Source organism: Cheilinus undulatus, linkage group 12 (genome assembly GCF_018320785.1).
Source record: "Cheilinus undulatus linkage group 12, ASM1832078v1, whole genome shotgun sequence".
Classification (NCBI taxonomy): Eukaryota; Metazoa; Chordata; class Actinopteri; order Labriformes; family Labridae; genus Cheilinus; species Cheilinus undulatus.
The window spans coordinates 35679751-35703028 of NC_054876.1; the positions used below are offsets into that span (position 1 = coordinate 35679751).

Below are 23278 nucleotides of genomic sequence, written 5' to 3' on the forward strand. Positions count from 1 at the left end.
CATGTAGCCTTCAGATTAGCTCAAGAACAGTACGTAGAGAGCTTCATGGAATGGGTTTCCATGTCTGAGCAGCTGCATCCAAGCCATGCATCACCAGCATGCAGTGGTGTAAAGCACACCACCACTGGACTCTAGAGCAGTGGAGATGTGTTCTGTGAAGTGACGAATCACGCTTCTCCATCTGGCAATCTGATGGACGAGTCTGGGTTTGGCCATTGCCAGGAGAACGGTACTTGTCTGACTGCATTGTGCCAAGTGTAAAGTTTGGTGGAGGGGGGATTATGGTGTGGGGTTGTTTTTCAGGAGCTGGGCTTGGCCCCATCATGGCTGTGCACCAGTGCACAAAGCAAGGTCCATAAAGACATGGATGAGAAAATCTGGTGTGGATGAACTTGACTGACCTGCACAGAGTCCTGACCTCAACCTGATAGAACACCTTTGGGATGAATTAGAGCAGAGACTGAGAGCCAGGCCTTCTCATCCAACATCAGTGTGTGACCTCACAAATGCGCTTCTGTAAGAATGGTCAAAAATTCCCATAAAAACACTCCTAAACCTTGTGGAAAGTCTTCCCAGAAGAGTTGAAGCTGTTATAGCTGCAAAGGGTGGACTGACGTCATATTAAACCCTATGGATTAAGAATGGGATGTCACTTAAGTTCATATGCAAGTCAAGGCAGGTGAGTGAATACTTTTGGCAATAGAGTGTATCTCCATCATTATTTTCTTATCTAACCTTCATTTTTTCATTATAATGTATTAATTTATCCAGATTTCAAGAAAACAAGCAGAATTTTTGTGTTAGAAGTGTAAATGAAGTAACAAAACAGCCTGTACGCATGTCCTCTTATGGCTCCTGTAATGATGCTCTTCTTACATGTTTGTTTCCCCCTCTCTTTATTCACTTATAAGTTTTGTTCCACTTGCAGTTCAGACTGCCTCATTTTTATTGAATACATTTGAATAATTGAAAATTTGCTGAAATTTCTATCATTATTCCTCATGAAGGGGGTGGAAGTGGGTCCTGGGGCTAGACCATGGCTTTTAAAGAAGTAAAAACAGTTTTTAGAGGAAATGTGACCATCTGGAGAGCTAAACCGTCTGCTGCAGGGTCCTTTTCACTCTGAACAAGCTTTTCACTGACGCCAGACATCACCGTCTTCACAAGTAATGCTGCAGACAAAACCAATTTATTCCAACACTTCCTCTTTTTCTGCACAAAAAATACCCCCACCAAAAAAAAAAACAAATACGATTTTTCCTCCAAGAAAAGACTGCACCTGGACATCACAGTGAAACAGTGACTCATAGGTGTCACTGAAAGAATGTTTTCTCCCCTGAAGTTTCAGACAAACACTTTTCATCTGCAGACGTATTCACACACCTACAAAATCTGCTGCTTGAAGATAATGCAGAATCTATCAGCTCTACATGTATTTAAATGATTCATCCCATTAGTTTGCACAAGGGCCTCTGAGTCCGCTAGTTTCTGTGCTTATCAGCTGCCACATTTCCTCTCCAACAGACACATTATTCAGGAGAAAAGCAGTCCTGTCTGCCCATGCTCATTAAGCATTAAGAGTGTTTTGATTGGCACTGTTCTCTCTGGATTGACTCAAAGTGAAAAACTACAAATCAATTCTTGATAATGATTTTTGCCTCATGAAAAACACAATGCAGGGAGGCCAACGACAGCCGGAGGGAAACAAGAGAAAGAAAACAGAAAAGCCTCTTCATAAAAATGCATTCTGATGGAGCATTTCAGGAAATTAATTTCCTCAAATGTGACACATAATTGTCCCCACAAATTACATTTCATACACAGTGATTCCAGGGCACCAAAACAGCTGGAGTAGGCAATATGCACACACTTTTTGTTAACACTTTATCTCATTAATTTGCTATATCCTGTCACTTTAGAACAGCACAAAGGCAAAAGAGTGGCAGGCATTTAAAAATATGCTGGAGAGCAGGAAAATTGTCGTTAATATTCATGCTAGCTGGTTAACAAATATCAGTAGTTATTATATCCTCAAATATGCTGCAGTACATTAAATATATGTTACACAAGCTCACATAACACACACACACCAGCAGCATTGTATAATCGGTCACACACTTCGATTAAGCTCCCGCTGACCAGCGGCACAAAGCGTGGCTGCAATCCAATTCTGCTGCTGCATGTTTTGCAATCTCAGACACCACATGGGGTCCACGTCTCACTTTGGCTTTAGACATATCATAAACACTGGCTCCGCCGCCATCGCCGCCACAGGAGACCTGCCACAGCTGCTGCTGAGAGTCCACAGGGGAGGGCAGGACAAAAACACAGACGGCGATGAGTCACGGTCACAGCTTGAGGAGGTGAAGGTGATGATTACCTGCCTATCTAAGCAATACTAAGCCCTCATATGTAAAGTAAAGAATCAAATACTCAATGTTTAATCTGTCTGGGCAGTGAAAAGGTTTAGGTTTCTCTGTGTTTTCTCCCTCAGGATTACCACTGATAAACAGAATCTATCAGTAGCTTCAGTTAAAGAGAGAAAAGATAACAAAAACCTATAAAAAGTACAGATCAGATATTTAACACCATGATATTAAACTATCTTCTTACACTACTGTGTCCTTTGAGATGCAGGAAATTTACAAGTTTAAAGCTAAAGTTAAAAGATTTATTGTTGTGATTATGGAGAAGTGTTGGACAATTAATCGAGTTTCCATCATGGAAACAAGATTTACTGAGATTAAATCACTGCTGTGCCACATGCTGTGTTCAGTCCATAGGTTGTGGCATAAATGTTTCAGTATTTGTTGTTGTATTTGAGCATAAGAGTACATGACCGCTACCTAGAAACATACATGATTTATTATGCCTTAGTGCTAGAGACAGCCAGGGCCAGAGGTATTATGATTTTTGGGTCCATTCATCCGTCTGTCCAGGCCATTCTTATGAATGCAATATTTCAAAAATGCTTCAAGGGACTGTCATCAAACTTTGCACAAATTTCCTTCTTGCCTCATGGATGAACTGATTGGATTTTAGACATCAAAGGTCAAGGTCATTGGGCCTCATCAAGACAGTCTGGCTGCAGAGTGCAGACCATCTCTGTCACAATGGAAGAGATGGTACAACATATTTGAACTTTTAGACTTTTTTAAAATTTAACTTAAATCATAAACAAAGTTTGGCAGTAACATTCATGAAATAACAAAATTGCAAGCATTAAAGTTAGCTTTAACAAACTAAGCTGAAGCAAACATAGCTACGTAAGCTATGATCATAACAAAGCTACATAGCTTGCGTAGCCATGTTAGCTTCTTAACTCCACTAGTATAGACATCCATGGGCTTTGTAGCAAATGTAGCTACTTAGCGATAGCTCTATTATCTAGACAGTTTATGCAATAAATAGAGTTAGGAAATCTACCTTTGTCAGAATGTTTTCTAACCTTGCAAAGCAGATGGATACGCCTGTTCCCTTGTTTCTCACTGGCAAAGCCATCTTGCACAGCTCCAATCTGAGTCATTTGGGCCCGGTTAGAAAGTAACAGGACCAATCAGCGTCAAGGGGCAGTACTTTCGGGTGCGGCAAAGTTGTGATGTAAGCAAGCAACAATAAGAGGCAGATGCAGTTACGGCAGAAGACATTAGCTTGGATGCTTCTAAAGCACCAGCTTTATCGGAACTTGACGACATTTCTAAGTTAAGAGAAGAACAAAGAACAGCAGTGAGTTGTTTTCTTTTCAAAAACCACAAAGTCATGTACTGACATGTCTACAGCCGCCATGGTTTGTTATGCAGTTCTATATTGTTCCTTAATAGCTGTGCATGTGCAGCTCAGTAGTGGCGACAACGTCACATGTTTTGTTGCTTTGATTGGCTCGCAAAGATGTGACAGAACGTTCATCCAATCACCCACCAAGTTTTTTTTCAAAGGCTCTGCCCTTTCCCAAACGCTGTGTATGGAAGGTTTTCCAGACGGATTTGCGAACAAATCCATCTGGCGTGTCAGGTTTAATGTTTTCATGAAGGACTGTTTACTTGTCTTTATTAAACATTTAATAATTAGGTTTGGCAGGACAGGTTTTTCACTGTTACCTTTTGGTGGCCTATCAAGGGTTGCCAACTGTTCTTTAAAATAGGAGTTATTCCTTATTTAGAAGCTTAAGTGCATGTTTCTTGCTGAACTGATAAGGAATGCTTTTGTTCCTTATTTTTTGTCTGTATGAAAATCACTTTCTTTAGTTTTAATTCCAAAAAAGTTATTACAGCTGCTTCTGTGCCTCTGCTTAGCCCGTGCAGTGCTTTCATTGACCAGTCAAAAGCATCAAGTCTCAACTATGCCTGTGCTCATTAACCAATGAGAAAGTTTTTAGTGTTGTTGCCCCATGGTTGCCAAGATACTGCAGAGATATGCAACATTTGAAAAACATGGTTGATAGGGAAACCACTTCACTGGTAGCCAAGAAGAGAAGGCTGCAAACGTACTGCAATGAACGGGAAAAAGACAACGAGTAGCTTCAAAATATGAGATGTTGTTTATAAACTGCATTGCCTGCTGTTATCAAACCTAAATGAGGTTAAATCTGATTTTATTTGGAAAGTTTTACTGTATATTTCTGTTCTAACAGGTATGGCATCTCACACTGAAGGTCTGTGAAGGATGAACAGATTAGATTTTGAAGTTTCTGGGTCAAGGCACCCATGACCTCAAATCTTGTGCCTACAACAATTTGAGAGTGCACTGAAACAGAGCATTCTCCATAGCGGCCCCCTTCCTCTGGAACTCACTCCCTAAACCAGTGGTTCTCAAATGGTGTGCCGAGGCACCTTGGTGTGCCTTGAGACAAGTCTAGGTGTGCCTTGGGAATTCGTCTGACTTTACATTAGTACTACAACTGTGCAAAACTTAAGACACTTTAACCAATGTCCTTAATGCATGCAAGCATTACACGCTGCATTGCATCATGCAGCATTGCATGCTCACTGTCCATCTGTTATCTGTTAAATATACAACTGTAAATTTACATGTAAAAATATGACATTCCATGCTTTTACTTAGAAAATAGAAAATCTGAGGTATATGGTGCCTCTAACGGCTGTGAGCCACATAGTTTTGTCTCCATGTTAGCACAAGTCAGATCTTAACATTTCATAAGTGGTTATGAAGAATATCCATGCATTATACTCTACTTTGTAAAACAAGCTATCAAGTTTAGGGGGTGAGAAAAGTGAAAGAAAATTAAGAATATCCTCTGGTGGGACACTCCTGGTGCCTTGTCATCCTCTGTGCAACCTCTTCCCTTGTTGCTTGTGCATCTTAATAGGAGCAACAGAGAAAAAATAGGAACGGGGTGACTGGGGATAAACCTTGGGAGCTGGAGTGCATCACTTGCAGGGTGTCAGGATGCTACAAAAGGAAACTCTGTAACCAAACCGATGTAGCTGGCACTCGCTTTCATTGCATGCAGTTGGGACATGTTGCTACACATACTAAAAAGGCTACTTTGCAAGGACATTAATATGATGTGCCTTGAGACATCAGCTTGATTTTTTGGTGTGCCTTGGGCAAAAAAGTTTGAAACCACTGCCCTAAACATATCCAAGACTGTACGGACTCATCCACATTCAAATCACTGCGCAAAACTCACATTTTTAAACGGGCTTTTAATGTTTGATTCTGTTGCTGTCTTGTCATTTTGATTGCTTGCTTGCTTGTTTTCTCTGTTTGACTGTGATATTGTCCTGTTTTTGGCTTTTTCTTTTTGTGTAATGTATTTTATAACTTTTGAACAGTGTCTTTGAATTTTTTTAAAGCGATTTATAAATAAAATGTATTATTATTATTATTATCATTATTATCATTAATGCATGGCAGCACTTACAAGAATTTATGTGTTCTTATTTCTCTAAATTAATGTAAACATGAAGAGGAGATGTAGTTTTTAATCAACTATTATAAATCAGTATTTAAAACATTACATTTTTAATGCTTAATGCATAATGCTTGTGATGCTGAACTTATGAAATCAATAAATAATAGTGTCTAATAATTGTGATTTTTTTTTTTCATGATCAGGCAGCCGTAGCATGGAGTTTGTGTCTTAAAGTAACAAGAGGAGAAGGGTAAAGGGAATAACAGGTCAGTATTGTTTTCACACATGCATAAAAACTTTGAAAAACTCCCAGTTTTTAAGGCAGAGCTGCGTGTGTGAATGCAAACAGCTGAGTTTTGAGCTGACATGGGAATGAAGGGGATAGTCTTCAGAGAAAATAACCCTAATGACTGGTTAACCGGTGTGCTCTTTGTGCATGTAATGAAGCTGCTTTACACTTTTCTCTGCTTGCCAGAATCTTCTTTCCAGTCTTTTGTTGATTGTTTGAATACTCCTAGTTACATAAGCAGTGATAATAAAGCCAAAAATTGTGATTTCAGACTCTGCTGCTCAAAAATAGCCCCCTTTCACAGACATGCCCTGCCTTGTGTTAGACCCTTCACTTCAGTCTAGCAGGCAAGACTTTACACTGTGAGTGAATGAACAACCCAGGGAAATTTTGGGGCCGAGCTGTCCTGAAATTTTCTAGTTTTTCTGGAGTGCATGTGTAAAAACAGCTTCTGCTACATGTTAGCCATGTTACATGTAAAGGAGCAAGGTGACCCCCCCCCAGAACACACCAATGTCGATGTCCTAATGGGTGCGACTGACTGCTGTGAATCCAGATTGTCAGACAGTAGTGTGATTTGAGAAGAGCCCACGTGATTCCTCTGTGCCAGAAGGGACTCTTCACAGGAAATCACAGACTGGAGTAAGAAACTGAAGCGAGCTGACAAGATAGAGTTGAAGTGAGACTGGATAAACATGTACAAGAAAGCCACTAGTTGTTACTACTTACTCTCATTCAAAATAAAATCGCTCCTCAACTGACAGAACATCAGAGTGTTTCTACATACATTATGCATAAAAGGTTCTGCTATGGCCTAAGGAGAATGTATCCACAATCAGGTCTAAATGAGCAGCAGAAACATATTTCTATCCAATTCAAATAATAGACTGTTAAAAGCACACATAGTCTCTATGATGTTACCACCTGGTTTCTAGAGGTGTTTATTAGCTTGGACATGCTTAAAACAACTTATTTTCTTTGTGCTTTTCTTCCTGGTCTGCTGGGTACAGGCATGTTGTGTGTGATCTAGCCTTAGGACCCACCACAGTCTCTTTAATGACCACTGTGGACCCAGGATTTCAAAAATGTTCAACAATAAGTGCTTACCTAATGGAAAACACTGCCGTTCTGATCTTGGATGAAACAAAATATATGATATTGATTTTTTCAAAGTATTTGCTTATATGAACTTAAATCCATGATAATGGCAAAATAAAATCAATTGTTTGGACAATTGTTTGTCCAGTGAGGTCGGCGGAGGTGACAGTCATAAAGTGGGAGAAAGTTAGTACAACAAACATGGCAGCACCAGGGGAAGGAAATTAGGAATGCAAGCAGGGCACGAATGAGATGGACATGACACATGAGGTTTGCAAGAAGTGCTATATGAAAATAAAATACTGTGGAAAGACGACAAGCATGAGGGCAAGATTAATGCTAAATCAGCTAAACAGTTGAAAACATGGTACGGATCGCAATATATTGCAATATATGGTATCACAATACTCACTGTATTGCAAAATGTTTAAAAGCGCAATAATATTGAATCATGACCCTAGTATCATGATAATATCGTAGGCCACTAATGATTCTCACCCCTGCTGTCCATCTCCTCTCTTTTCCTTTTTTTATTAACTGCAGTGTAATCATTGACATCAGCTCCAATTCAAACATAAAATGTTTAGTTTCAATTGTCATGTTTCTTGTCCACAAGCCCTCAAATATGCACAACTCTGCAAAACTGTTGGCCTTAACATTACAAAAACTGATAAGGCATTGAGATTAAAAAAAAAACCACTGCAGGTGTAATGAATAAAGAAATAGCTACAAACACCAAAAACAATTTTTGTACCAGGCTCTGTTTAATTCTGCTGTCACAGTTGGCATTTTAATATGGCCCCGATGGGGTTTCCATGGTTTTTAGACCAAGCTTCAAGTGGACACTTGAGGAGATTTTTTCAGCACAGCAGACTGCTGCTTGAAGTATTATTTCTTGCATTCGGTTTATTAGTATTGAATGTCTCCAAACTACCATGCAGTTCTTCAATGTGAAGTACATACAGTAAACTCATTTACCTCTGGGGCGCTTGCTTGAGGCATGACAGTCAAAAATGAGAGTGAATAAGCAACAGGAAAACAGAGCACCCACTGCATATGAAGGTCAAAGTATTATTTATTGGCAAACATTTCTTTCCTAATATGATTTTAGTTTCTACATTCAAGTTGAATTAATGTATTATACACGTGGGCTAAGCAAACACTAACAAAGGAAGAGTCATAGTAGCATCATCACTAGTTGTAGATTATGACTCATGCTAGAAATTCGCCATCATTCTCAAAAGGGCTATGATGAAAGACTGCAGCATTTTGTAGCATTCAGCTATATGAATGATCTCTGTAGTGATTTCAGTGTCATTTTTTCTTCTTCTCATTTTCTATTGAACATTTCTGTCAGCATCATCTTTATGCTGGTGGTCCAAGGTTCTACAGAAACTGCCTCATAGGAGCTGATTTAACTTTGTGTTTGCACTCATTGACACTTGCCTTTCTGCTGAGCTCTTACTTTTAAACTTTCTACCAATCAACTCACTGTTTTCCAAGATTAAACTTTCCATTTACATTAAACATGCTTTAAGTTTGCACATATTCTCTTTGTTATAAAGAAGATTTAAGGCAGTGCCTCTGGCTACCAGAAAGCTCTTTTTTTAAAGAGGCAGATTAAGTTGTGTTTAATTTATTAAAATTTGCTCATTTTATTCTTTCTGTGAAAGAACTAAAAACATTTACTCGATGACAGATTTCAAGTCGCTCAGAGGTCAAACATGTCTCATATTGTGGTTAAAACTTGTGGTAAACTTCACATTTTATTCATTTTTCTGTGGTTTTATGCTGGCAACGCTCATCCTGTTGGAGCCTCTCCTTCATTTCCTTTCTGTGCTTTGGAGCTCCTTCCTTGTTTCCCCCTTTCCTTCTCAATCCCTATATGATGCCACTCCAGATTTTAGTATTTTCTTCAAACTCTCAGCCTCCTATTTGGACCGAATCAATTGTGAATCTTCCCTCACTGCAGGTGTTCAGATCTCTCCTGCTGTTTTTCTCCTCATTGTAACATCAGGACCACTGACAGCAGCAACATCACATGAACAATCAGTAGAGTAAAATCATAAGAACAACTTCAGAACTCACAAAAGCTGCTTTTTCAATTAACTACACAACATCAGCTGAGACAGATGTCTTGTAAACTTCTTACTAACATCTTGTTACAAAGTTAAACGTCACACAGCTCGAACAACTGCCATAAACTGCAAAGGAAACGTGCAACCATACATTTCTTCCACTCTGTTCTGCCATGACGGCTGATTTTTAGTTGCTTTTTACAATTTTTGTCTTATCAATCTTGTGTTGCCAGAGTCCCAAAAGCACAAAACAAACACAGAAACAGGCTTTACTCGGTGTGTGGGCTTGTCAAAAATACCACACCTACAGTAAAATTCAGTGTACAGGACACACTTTCATACCTTCAGTTTGTGTTTTTTTCTTAATTGATAAACGCTGCATCCTTTACACTGGTGCAACCATTATAAAATGCTAAGAGAGATACTTTTATGATGCCATGGTCGATCCTAAAATCTTTTATTTTTAATGTGCTGTCATGACAGCAAGTGAAGCTGCAATCAAGTAACCTGCCATGTTTGTAGTTCATCCACATTTGTTGTGTATTGTAAGTGCAAAATGTGCTGGGATACACAGCACAGCAGACCGCTTTTTAATCCCTCATTTAATCATAATCCTGCATTTAAAGAAAACTGTAAGGAAGAGTTTTCATTAGCTGGTATTTATTGGTCTTGGGCTTTTTCACAGGTGGATGTCTGGCAGATAAAATTAACTCCCTAAAACAAAACAAAAAAAAAAAAGAAAAATGCTGAAAAAATGCTCCAATTACAGAAAAAGTAAATAGTGAATAATGGCATATTATATATTGTGTTACATGGAAGATATGTTGCAAAAATCTTTTAATATAAACTCAAAGTAATTTTTCTGTGACCTACTTCCTGTTCGGTGCTGCGGGTTGTTTATGAACATGACACAGCACATGGCTAATTTAGGCAGTGAATATTCATATGACCAACGTGGATGATGTCAAACAAAGCCTATCCTTGTGATGTTTAGAACTACTAGAACCTATGCAGGGAAATCGAAGGTATGGAAGGATTCTGAATTAGTCACTGCTGCAGGTAATAAAAAAAAGCTGAAACAAAAGGAGGTCTATTAGAAAAGCTGTCGATGAGAGGGGGACAGTCCTGAACGATCCACAATGGGTGCTTTTGACTTTGTAGTCCAAAGAAACCGCCATGGCTGGATTTTACTGTCTTAGAGGCAATTACAGCTAAGATACGAAGACAAATATTGGACAACTGGGGGTAAGACTCAGTTTTGAATTGCAATGCAGAGACTAAATGTGGCATCTAGTTAACAGAGATATGGTTACCTATTTGTGAGGATAATTCTTTTGTGTTTCCAGTGGATGGTGTTTAGATGAAGTAAGCTGCTAAGCCATGGTAGTAACTGATGTGCTAACAGGCTAACTTAGAGCTAAGTGCTGTTATTTGAAGAGGTAGTGAACACAAACATTTTTTAAGCTGTATGCTGAAGTATCTGACTGAACTATAGAGAGAATAGTAGAGAAAGCTATGCAGCATAAAAACTGCATTTTGTGGACTGTCTTGATTGTTGTTAAATTTGCCATACAGGATGAAAAGTTTTAACCCTTTTCTTCCTCAAATGGACAGTCTCATATACTAGCGGGACATACATCCCAGATGTTACTCTAGAGGCTACCAAGAAAGTAAAGTTAATAAAATACAGGAATGTTGACTTTGGGGCTTCTGATGCTTATCTAATTTTGCTCCTAGATGTGGGTTCTTAATAAGACTGAGGCCCCATTTAGGCAATGCATTAATAAGCTTTATATCCATTTTGTATTTTTGTATCCAAATGCTCAACATGCCAGGTGCGAATGCACCTCAATGCATACTGAAGATGCTTTTTGATAGCTCAGACTGCATATTGGGAAGGTCTGGGATGCCTTCATCCAGACTGGTTTGGTTGTGTAGACACAACACATGCTGGTACGTTAAAGACCAGCTCACCAGCTGACATGATCTGCAGTATTCTGCTGGTAAACAAAAAGCATGGTTTTTAGAGATCCAGAATATTAGTCATTGCTCAGTATCAAAACACTGTCTTCAGGTGCCCAAACTTGCTCCTCATTTTGCTTTTTGTGTGTCCTTCACACAATGAACCCTAAGCTATTTTAACTATTTCATCTCACCTGGACCTATATTGTTGAAAAGCTTGTAAAAAATCTACCCTGTGGTGCACAGTCAAGCCCCAACATCCTTCTTTTCAGGACAACCTGGGCTTTAAGAATATGTGAGCTACAGTAATGTTACTTGAATTTTTTGTGACACAGCAAACAACAGTGAGAAAGACTTTTGTTGTTTCTTCTCCCATCTCTTTGGGACTAAAAAGTGAAAAAAAAGTCTTCAAAATATTCACGTATTTACAAAAAGTCCTTGTGCATTTTTTGTATTGACTGTATTTGAGTCAATATTAAAAGCAGTTCCTGTCTGTGGTGACACAGAGAGCCACATAACAGGCTCTCTGACTCTCTTTCTCTCCATTATTAGCTATTTGGGCCAGCTCTACCAAAACGTGCACAGTTATAGCAGCTCAGTATGACAAAGCATGTTGCGACAACAGAACAGCCTGCCATTGGTTGTCAGCCTGTCAAAAGGCATTCTGGGATACAACCTGCTGTTAGCTTTCAAAGGCAGAAACGATTAACAGTGGATTACAAATGGAGAAAACGACATTCAATATCACATTTACTGGTGCAGATTTAGATCTTTAGATACCCCGGAAAATCACCCTAGTTCCAGCTTCCTAGAAACACTTCCGTGAGGAATTCTAAGGCATGGATAGCATCACTGGAAAGGCACAATGGCTAGCTTAAAGAGGAAAAAAGAAAGAGGCTTTCTATTATTATTATTATTATTATTATTATTATTGTTCAAAATGTATTCATTTTTTCACTCCCTGTCGTAGTCAGACAATGTTGGTCTAGGAAAAAAGGAAACGGTCACTGAAATGGGAGCTGGCTCTCATCGCTCATGTAAGATGTGAGTCGTGATGTGCCGTTTGTTCACTTGACATAAGCAAGCAGCAGCAAGAGGCCGGTGCAATTATGGTGGAAGACATTAGCATGGATGCTGCTAAAGTGCCAGTTTTATCAGAACTTGATGACATTTCTTTGTTAAAAGAAGAACAAAGAACAGCAGTGAGTTGTTTTCATTTCAAAAACAACAAAAGTCGTGTACTGACATGTCTGCACTCGCCATGGTTCATGTTATGCAGTTCTCTATAAAGTTTACTCCTCGGTAGCGGCGCACCTCTAAGTCAAGTATTTTGTTGCTTTGATTGGCCCATAAAGATGTGACAGACAGAACATTCATCCAATCACCCTCTCAGCTTTTTCAAAGGCTCTGACCTTTCCCAAACGCTGTCTGTGAGAGGTTTACCAGATGTATGTGTGAAACAAATCCATCTGGCATGTCAGGTTATGTTTATGGCATAATGAGGTAAGCTGTTGCAGAAGCACTGCTAGCCTCTTAGCTCATGGCTAATTGACCCCTTTCTAATATAAATGAGTTCCAATGTCAGGCTCTCACTGAAAACTTATTGTTAATGCATAGTACGGATAGACTTACTTAAGTGCAGTCTCTCGGTAAATGCCCAAAACAGATCAGAAATGCAAAATGTGAACAGACTGACTTTCTGATGACCAATGTACTAAAACACAGCAAAGTTACATTTAGATGTAATGGGATTTCATGTGAAGACCCCACAGGGACAAGCCCAGCAGGCTGTAGAAGTATGAAGACTTCCCATGCCTACTTGCAGAGCAGAAAAAAAAAAACTTAAGGTGAGACCTTTCTCATTATTTTGGCAGACAGTACACTCTGCCCAAGCAAAAGGGAATAAAATCAGACCAAATACCTCTAGATTGTTAGATAGAGCGTAATGTTTATGACTAGATTTTACCTGTTTAGAAAATCAAGCAATGGTTTTAAGGGCATAAGAGTAAGTCATGAACTCCACAAATATGCACTAATCATGATTTAATTTTTTGAATCAACGGTTTGCTGTGTATCCAGTTTAATGAGCTTTAGTGTTATTATTATGCAGCCGAATCACGCAGGCTGTACTCCTCTTTACTCCAGGTAAAATGCATACTTGCATCAGGTGGACTCAGAGTGAGTGGAGAGTGCAGTGTGAATATTTCAGGCGGATTCGCTCTTCTGCAGTGCCTGCTGCACTCCAAACTTATGACAGGCTAAATAATTTCTTGGTCAGACAGTGAGTCACGGATCCTTTAAGTCTACAAGCAGAGGGTTTTATCGCTGCTAGCATCCTGTGTGTGTGCAAGTGACGATCAAAAATACCATTAATGACAAATTCAACATTTTGGCAGATAGCTATGGGTCATTATGCCACTCAGAAGCCTTCTGTTTGAGGTTAAAGTTGTCCTTGATGTAAGAAAATCAATTAAAATGATTTTTATGAGAAAAACTTTAATATGTGGGAAAAATTGCATATTCAGAAACTGTGTTTTATGTTTCTTATCTTTGTCATGTCCATTGGGCACTTTGCCAATTTAATCTTTGTGTGCTGTCGTCCTAAACGAAACCGAATTTCAGGCACGGAGTACATTTAAAGACAATGCCTCAGCAGAAACGGGAGGAAAAGAAGAGTCCCTAGTGCAGCGGGAGAGATAAAGGAGCAGAGGATTGGATAAACCTGTGAGTACAAGGTGAGGGACTTAACTGTCCACATAAAGAGTCAAACAGCTACAGCACGTGGAAACAAGTCCACCGAACACCTGTGTGACTTTGCGCAGGCTGAAAATGAGCTCCATCACTCTCATGATGACCGTGTTATGGCTCAATCACGTCCACTAAATGAAGCACCAGAAATAGAAACACTCAATCACCAGTTGCAGTCTGAACTGGGACTTCAATAATCCACAGAGGCCTTCAGCTGAGGGTCAAAGTCGGGTGTAATGTCATTGAACAATAGGCGGCTTTCTGTTAAATCATCGGGCAGAGGGGCAGTTTGGTCCCATTCAACACTGATATCATGCCTTATTTATCAGGATGCAACAATACCTCACAATATAATTCAAAATCAGCCTAAATAAAGACTGTTAGAATCTTTTTAAAAAATACAGTATTTTACAATACTGAATCTTTTGATGAATGTAAAAAATAGTACAACTAACATGATGGAGATGGTAAAAAAAGCACCACACTGATGATTGAGACACTAAAATATATTGATAAAATACACTGAGCACCCAAACCATCAAAAGCCATTAAGATTCCTGAGTGCATCTGGGATTTTGGCCAATGATTATCACCATAATGCCAGCTATGATAATCCAACTTTGAATGTGAAGTGACTTGTGGCCAAGTCGCCCTTGTAAAAGAGATCCTGATATCAATGGGTCTTTATCTGGTAAAATAAAGTTAAAAAACAAACAAAAATCCAAGAGTCTTTTAAGGACTTTATGCTGAAATGTCAAAAAGAAAAAAGTAAAATTACTACTTTAATTTCTAAAGGAAAATAAGTAAATGGGTTATTTTAAGTTTTTATTACTATAGTATTAAAATTGAAAGAATAATAACTTGACTTGTGTGCCTAGAAAAAATCTTAAAATTGAAATAAATTCATTGTAAACCTAATGCTGTGACTTTTATCTTTGAAATAGATCTAGATCATTATATCCTTAACTTTATTAGATTAATTTGGATAATGACACATCTGTATTTCCATGCAGACAATACTTGGGTGGGCCACCCTGGTATATTTACAGCCACCCAAGTATATTTTCTGACCATTCTTTGAAAAATTGCATGTAATCGCCATCCGCGTGTGCAACCATATTTCATTGTTAAAAATGAAGCGTCATGCTCCCGTTTTAACATTTTTCATCAGTTTCTTCCTGCCAGTATCATCCTGTGCTCCTGCACTCTAGGATGCAACAGGCTATCTCATCAACAATAAGCCTTCATGGCGCCAGTTTAGCTCGGTTGGTCCAGCAGGCACCCATATGCAGGTAACCTTGGAGGGTGATTGGATGAGAGCTCTGTCACATCTTTGCAGGCCAATCAGAGCAACAAAACACGTGACTCAGCCGCTACCGAGCTGCGCCCCTACAGAGGAGTGAACTCCACAGAGTACTGTATAACACGAACCATGGTGACTGTAGACATTTCAGTACTCCACTTTTGTCATTTTTGAAAAGATAACAACTCACTGCTGTTCTTTGTTCTTCTTTAAACAAAGAAATGTTGTCAAGTTCTGATAAAACTGGCACTTTTGCAGCATCCACGCTAATGTCTTCTGCCATAATTGCACCGGCCTCTTGCTGCTGCTTGCTTACGACTCCAAGGAAAGTACTGCCCCTCGTCGCTGATTGTTCCTGTCACTTTCTAACCGGGCCCAAATGATTCAGACAGGAGCTTTGAAAGACGGATTCGCCAGTGAGAAACACGCTAACAGGCGTATCCATCTGCTTTGCAAGGTTAATATGCAGGTGTATCTCCAAAAATTATAATCTCATGTAAAAATTCAGGGTGTATGAAAGCATATAGTCGGAGAGTTGACTGGAAAGGAAAAGTAGCAGATTCAAGAACTTCTCAAGGAGTGGACTGAGGCTGGAGTCAGTGGATCAAGAGCCACCACACACAGGCTAGCCCAAGAAATGGACTACGAGTGTTGTGTTTTTAGTGGAAAGCGACTCCTGAACCACAGATGTCATTGGCTTCTCACTTAGGCTAAGGAAAAAAACTGGAACATTGCTCAGTGGTCCAAAGTCCTGTTTTCAGATGAAAGTAAATTCTGAATTCTATTTGGAAATCCCAAAGTCTGGAGGAGGATCAGAGAGGCACAGAATCCATTGTGCTTTAAGACCAGTGTTTTCAGTTTCCACAGTCAGTGATGTTTAGGGGTGCCATGTAATCTGCTGCTGCTGGTCTACTGTTTTATCAAGTCCAGAGTCAACACTGTCAGCTGTCTACCAGGAGATTTTAGAGCACTTCGTGCTTCCATCTGCTGAGAAGTTTTATGGAGATTCTCATTTCTTTCCCAGCAGGACTTGGCACCGGCCCACAGTGAGGCCAAAACTAGCAGAAACTGGTTTACTGACCGTGGTGTTACTGTGTTTGACTGGCCAGCTAACTGGTCTGGCCTGAACCCCGTAGAGAGTCTCTGGGAAAGGTCAAGAGGAAGATGAGAGACACCACACTCAACAATACAGCTGAAGAGGCTGGCATCACAACAACCTGGGCTTCATAACAACCCAGCAGTGCCACAGACTGATTGACTCCATGATAATTAGTGTAAAAGGAGCTACAACCATATTGTGCATAAATGAGCAGAATTTTCCAGGGCAACAGTTCTGCATTATAAATCCTTTGATGGACTGATGTTGGCCATCTACCGGCCAAGTAAAGTACACAGTCATTCTGTGAGAAGTGATGCACTCTAACAAATACGCATATGAATATTAACTCAAATCATGACATCTGTTGGGTAAAAAAAAAAAAAAAAAATGTTTTTGAATATAAAAATGGGTTTTCTACACATAGAACCCTTTTGATTTTATAAAGCATGGAGGTCAAAAGTGTGGGATTTGACTTCTGGTCAAAGGGCAATTCAAAAATCCACACAGACAGGTGCAATTCTCCGTCTTCTGGACATTTCAATCCCATGAAGTGACATTAAATACTTTGCTGGCTCACCCTGAGCTCTGTGGAGCAGCATGGTGACAGACATTTTCGGACGGCTGTTCTCTACCTCCTCAGTTCTTGCTGCTATTGTCTGGGGCACATGCATGTATGAGGGAGGATTTATAACAAGGTTAAAACAACATAGCAGGAAATGGTATACGGTCCAATGGGGCTATTTATTTAAGACACCTATAGAGCTACAGACAGGGGGTCTACACACTTAAATAAACACTTGAAACAATAAACAAATACAGCAATTATCATTGTCCTGACTAGTGTAATAAAGTTTAATCCACTCATGCCAAATATCTGTATTTTAACTCCAGAAAAGCACAGTCCTAAACAGATTTTCCTGCAAACTTATAAGACTTCACAGACATGTCTATGACATAAATGAAGGTAATGTGAATGAAAGTTTATTGACCACAAAAAAGTTGAAATCAGGATAATGTTGGTCAGAAATAAGAAAGTTATGAGTAGGGGTAACCTTTTAAGAATCACCTTTCATCTACATGACTGTGTTGAAATTAACTTACTGTCAAAGAACAGCTATATCCTGTTTTTCTAAGCCCTTCAATACAGAATGCATGTTAGGATGCTACCAATACATCTCAGCTGAGTAGAAATGACAGGGATTCGAGCCAATAGTGTTTGCAGGCTGAGCATCAGATGTTAGTACTGACAGAAAGCTATGTAGCACTACATGATGTTTCCCCTCTACTCATCAACATGATTATGACAGATTCTCTGAGGTTAACTGGCAAGAGAAGAAGCTGACAGAAAGATAAAAGTAAAAGCTGAAGATTAACACCAAATTTCAGTGAAGAACTACATTAACTGCATATTTACCTTCTACTAGGGGGAGGGAATAAATCAATACAGCATAGTGCCATGATATTTTGCGTGCCGATATTGTATCGATTCACATTTGCAAAGCATTGATATTTACAAATTAATTGCTAATATGAACTGAAGTTTATGATACTTGAAAAATAAAATCAGTTGTTTTTTCTGTCCACTTGATGATGCCGTGCGTCATCTGTCCACTGAGGTTGGCAGAGGTGATGGTCACAGAGCGGGAGAAAGTTAGTACTAGTGCTGAATGATTTGGGAAAATAATCTATTGGCGTTTTTTTTAAATTTTTTTTTATACCCTATATTGCAATTGCGATTTAATATGCCATTATTTCTTAAGTTCCTCATCTCATGTAACCTTGCAAAGTAGATGGATATGTCCATTTCCTTGTTTTTCACTAGCGAATCCATCTTGTTAGGCGCCTATCTGAGCCGTTTGGGCCCAGTTAGAAAGCGACAGGACCAATCAGCGACGAGGGGCAGTATTTTCGGGTGACGTAAACAAGCAGCAGCAAGAGGTCGGTGCAATAATGGTGGAAGAGCTTAGCGTGGATGCTGCTAAAGTTTAAGTTTTATCAGAACTTGATGACATTTCTTCGTTAAAAGAAGAACAAAGAACAGCAGTGAGTTTTTTTCTTTTCAAAAACAACAAGTCGAGTACTTACATGCCTATAGTCACCATGTTATGCATTATTCCTGCGCACGCACAGCTCGATAGCTGCTATGTCACAGTTTTTGTTGCTCTGATTGGCCTGTTGAGATGTGACAGAGAGAACGTTCATCCAATCACACTCCGAGTTTTTTTCAAAGCCTCTGCCTTTTCTCAAACGTTCCTATTGAAGCTTTCCCAGATGGATGTGTGAAACATATCCATCTGGCGTGTCAGGTTACATCTCATGTACTTTCAGGCATAAACAAGAAATAATTCATTCTATACTCTAGCAAACACAATATTAGATTAAACTAGGGCTGAACAACTGTGAAAAAAATATGTAATTGGGATGATTTTGACTCATTTTGCAAATTGGATATGAACTGTTGTAGTAAAGGGGGTGATTTTTTTATATAATACTTATATTTAACAAGAAAAACATACAAAAACTAAGAAAATATATATTTTTTGTACACTATTCCAAAATATGCCACTAGAAAGACATGAGATGTAATGCATAACGCCTCTACTGCAAAAAGTTTCAAACTGTTATTTTGACACAAATTTCAGGTTAAAGAAATACTCCACTTTCTGCCATATGAAATTTGCAGCAGGCTATATTGCAATTTAATCTTATTTGCAATTAATTGCCCAGACCTAGTTAGTACAACAAATATAGCGAAAGGACATTAGGAATGCAAGCAGGGCTGCAACAAGATGGATGTGACACTTTGGGTTTGAAAGGAGTGCTGCATGAAAATAATATACTGCAGAAATACAACGGGCAAGACTAATGCTAAATCAGCTAAACAGTTGAAAAAATGGTATAGATAGCAATATATTGCAATATATATTATTGCAATACACAATGTAGTGCAAAATGTTTAAAAACATAGTCATATCGAATCTTGATACTACCGTTTCGTGGGGTCACCAGTGATTCCCACCCCTACCTTCTAGCATTTATATTCTCCAGACGCCATGCTGTGTCATTATAAAATTGTTTTGCAATATACAGTATATAATAGGTATTGGTATCAAAATCTCACCATATAATAAACTCAGTAACATGTTCATGGTACGGTATTTTTTGCAATATGAAAAACAAACAAAAAACCCTCCCAAGCAGTGTTAATTTTGTCAACTAAAACTATGACTAAAAATATTAGTCAACAGCCTTTTTTTCCATTACAGAAACTAGACTAAGACTGACAAAAATAGATCTGTGAAGACTAAAACCGACAAAAACTAGGTTTAGTTTTCTTCCAGATGACTAAAACTAAACTAAAATGTAATGTAGTTTTCGTCAAAATCTGTGATATTTCTCCACTGCGGCTAAATCTGTCAAAAACAATTCAGCTGTATTTATTCTGCCTCTCAGCTGTAGAAAGCAGGGACCCCAGGTTTGGCAGGGTGCATAGAACACACTACCATGACTTGGTTCCAGATTAAGGCAAGAGAATAAATGTTTATCAATATGAGCAAAAAAATGCCGTAGGTGTGCATTTTGCTTACAAATATATACTTATTTGGCTCCAGCATACTGAAAACAGCTGTGGGTCTTTGGTGATATATTCACTGATACACCTTGTGCTCTAGGGAGCCCTCACACAGCTGTGGGGAAGTGGGATTGTGAACGCCTCCTTAAGAGTCTTTTGGCTTGGCTAGATTCTGCTCCTCACAACTTTAATGATTTGCTGGGCGGCTCTGTATGTTTCCCTTATTCCCCATCAAGTGTGTCACCACAGTTTGGCAGAGTCTGAATATTGTTTTTGTTTGTTCATCACCTTTTCTCCTTTTTTTTCATTTATTTGACACCCAGAGACCAAACCAAATTAAAATGCCTCCATGCGTCAGAGCACAAAGGATGATGGGTATGCAAGGGCTGATGGAAAGTGTAGTTCCCACTCTTTTTGTTCTGCTCCACTAAAAAATGCTTTTTGCTCTGAAGTGCTAGCGTTTGAGACTGTCACATGTCCAAGATGATATTGAGATGCCTCTGTCAATATACCATGAAATTAATGATATGTTGCATCTCTAAAATATAAATTATCACCAAGTATTGCATTGTATCTTAGTGTATGCTACTGTATTGGATTGTTTCATAAAGTTTTGTTTTATGTGTTTCAACATATATCATATTATACGGTATTGTATCATTTTACATCATTTTGGATCATATGCAGTTGCATTTCATTTCATCTATGGTATCCTATTGTATCACACCCTATTCTATTCTATGAGAATGTATAGTTTTAAATACCTTATATAATTCATTTCAGTTTAATTCCTTGTGTCTTATGCGTGTTATGTTGTGTTATCGTGTTGCATCGAATCCTTTTGTGAATAACTCTGCGATCTCCATCCCTACCTAACAGTCCATGAATGACTCTGAATATTGCTGAAGGAAGGAATCAGCCAAATTCGGAGGAAACTCTAAAGGATTTCAACACACAAAACACCAATCTGATCACTTATTTTAACGCTCACTTTACAGGAAGAATTCGACATGATGACAGTCAGTCTTACCATCATCATCAGTGACTCATATATGTATTAAAAAGCGTTTAGAAATGTCTGTTTTTTTAGTGTGATTCCTCCTAAGTGCCTGTCAGGTGGCTTTGACACAGCAGGATGATGAACTGTGTGTCTGAAAGGTTTGACTTTCACAAGACAGCATTCATCATTTTATGATGCTAATCTCTAATGGAAAGCCTCACCTGACTCTGAATCCTCCTGGAACATTTATGATTTTTAAATGTTTTTTTTCTCTTATTCCTGAGCACAGAGGGGTGCTGTGCTTCAAACTGTGTTAACAATAGATTATCTAAATAATAATACAGAATTCAACTGCAGCCTGAACAATGAAGAACCTTGGTGAGCCATTCACATTACAGACTCTGTGCACACTCAAAGTCAGATATGAAATTCTGCTTTGGTACAAATCATGGTACAAGTTCTTTTTTTGGAAATATCAGTGATTTATAGGTGACGAGCCCAGAATGCTTCATGTTTTGGAGGAACATTTTCCAGTTTAAGTATTCATGTGTGATGTTTCCACAATCTGGGACACTGAGATCAATAATTGTGGAGATGAACAGCTCTTTAGTTTGGAAAGCATCCAAGGCTGAAATAAAATCCTGAAGCCGTGATGATGTCACACATGTAAAATATAGCATAGTGTTGCTTGAATTAATGAGAACATGCTTTAATGGAGCGCTTTAATGGCCCATAATAAAAGTTTCTCTTAGAGGTGGGATGGTGTTATCATGTCTGGATATCTCTTCCTCTTCTACAGTCTTTTCCCCTTGTGTCTTTTGAAATAATCAGCATTAACTGAGCCAAAAGAAATGCTTTAGACTCCGGATTTGGACTTGTTGTATTCTAAAGCAGTGTTTCTCAATTGGTCGATCATGAGGAAAAACTGCTTTGATTTGTCAAAATATGTAGAAAAAAGGCTTAGGCCTACTCTAGAGAAAAAAAACTACATTTTACTTCTCATGGAAAATGGAGTAAAATAATTTGCTTGGGGCTTCTGTAGGTTACAGACTTTTTGCCACAATTTTTCTGCAGGTACACAATCTGAAAGCAGCACCATGAACTACTTTTGGGTCCCAACCCACAAACTGAGAACCACTGATTGAAACAATACCACATTATCATTGAGGACAATCAAGTTTGATTTGCCTCATTTTAGTCTATAACTGTTCCTGGACTGAATGCATTCATCTTCAAGCTTTTCTTGAACACAAAAGACTCTAAAACATAGTTTGAATGAACTAAATGAGACACAATAACAAGGTGTTATCTTCCTCCTGCTTTCAGCAAAGAACCACAGATGTTGTGCTCACCATGAGAGAAGACGTTGAGCAGGAGTCCAATGATCATCATCCTTTCCGCGGACATTGGAGACTTGGACACAGGGAAACTCTCTGCGGCTCACTGACCCTTCTCTTCGTGCCACATCCAGCCTCCTGCTCCTCTGCTGCTGCTGCTGCTGCGCTCTGCGGACTGAGGCAGCTCGGACCGGGTTAGTTCACAAAGTTGGCCAAACTGAACCGCGCGCACAAGTGGAGCGATTCAAGTTCTCGCGATTTTTGTTGTCCCATTTATTTGTCGTAATCCTTCCGTTAAATGTATCTCCTTAAGCCAATTATCTCCCCCAGAAAAGTTTCTGTGCAGCAATCAGCTCCAGCCGCTCAGACCACGGGATCCATGTGTCGCAGCTCCACAGTTGTTCACACTGAGTGAGGATCAGAGCGCAGAGACTGCATGGCGCATCTATGCTGAAGGCGCGTTCTGATTGGCTGATGAAAAATCTGAACGTGCCGATGAGATGTTTGAATGTTTCCAGCTGGACAGATGAGGCAGCCAAGTCTATTTAATAACCTGATGGACGACGGCAGGTGTATACTTCAGGTTCGGTTCAGTGTGCGTCTTTGCAGCACGGAAAAATAATACTACCCCAAAGCTGAGGGGTTTTAGCTGCTTATGAAATTAACATGCATACCATTGTGTGAACTACAAAACCACCAAGACCACCAAAGTGACAAGGTTAATGATTTATGTATGATTATCATTAATGAATATAAATGCTGAATGAAAGTCTGGCAGTTACATTCGTGAAATAACCATATTTACACAACATTTCATGAATAAAACAGAAAAAGTTCAGGGGTCATTCCTGGATGAAAATCATAAATAGACCTATATTAGGAGTAGTTACACTAAAAGTGACTCTTGTTAGCTTTAGC

General features: G+C 39.0%; 1 protein-coding gene across 1 annotated transcript in view; it reads right to left on the reverse strand.

The window, feature by feature from the left end:
• LOC121518305 (GDNF family receptor alpha-4-like) overlaps positions 1-22755 on the reverse strand; it is a 47510-nt gene extending 24755 nt beyond the window's left edge. Inside the window, exon 1 of the mRNA XM_041800536.1 lies at positions 22376-22755. Coding sequence (XP_041656470.1) covers positions 22376-22430 — 55 coding nt within the window. The 5' untranslated portion in view covers positions 22431-22755. The remainder of the gene's footprint in view (positions 1-22375) is intronic.
• Positions 22756-23278: the final 523 nt, after the last annotated feature.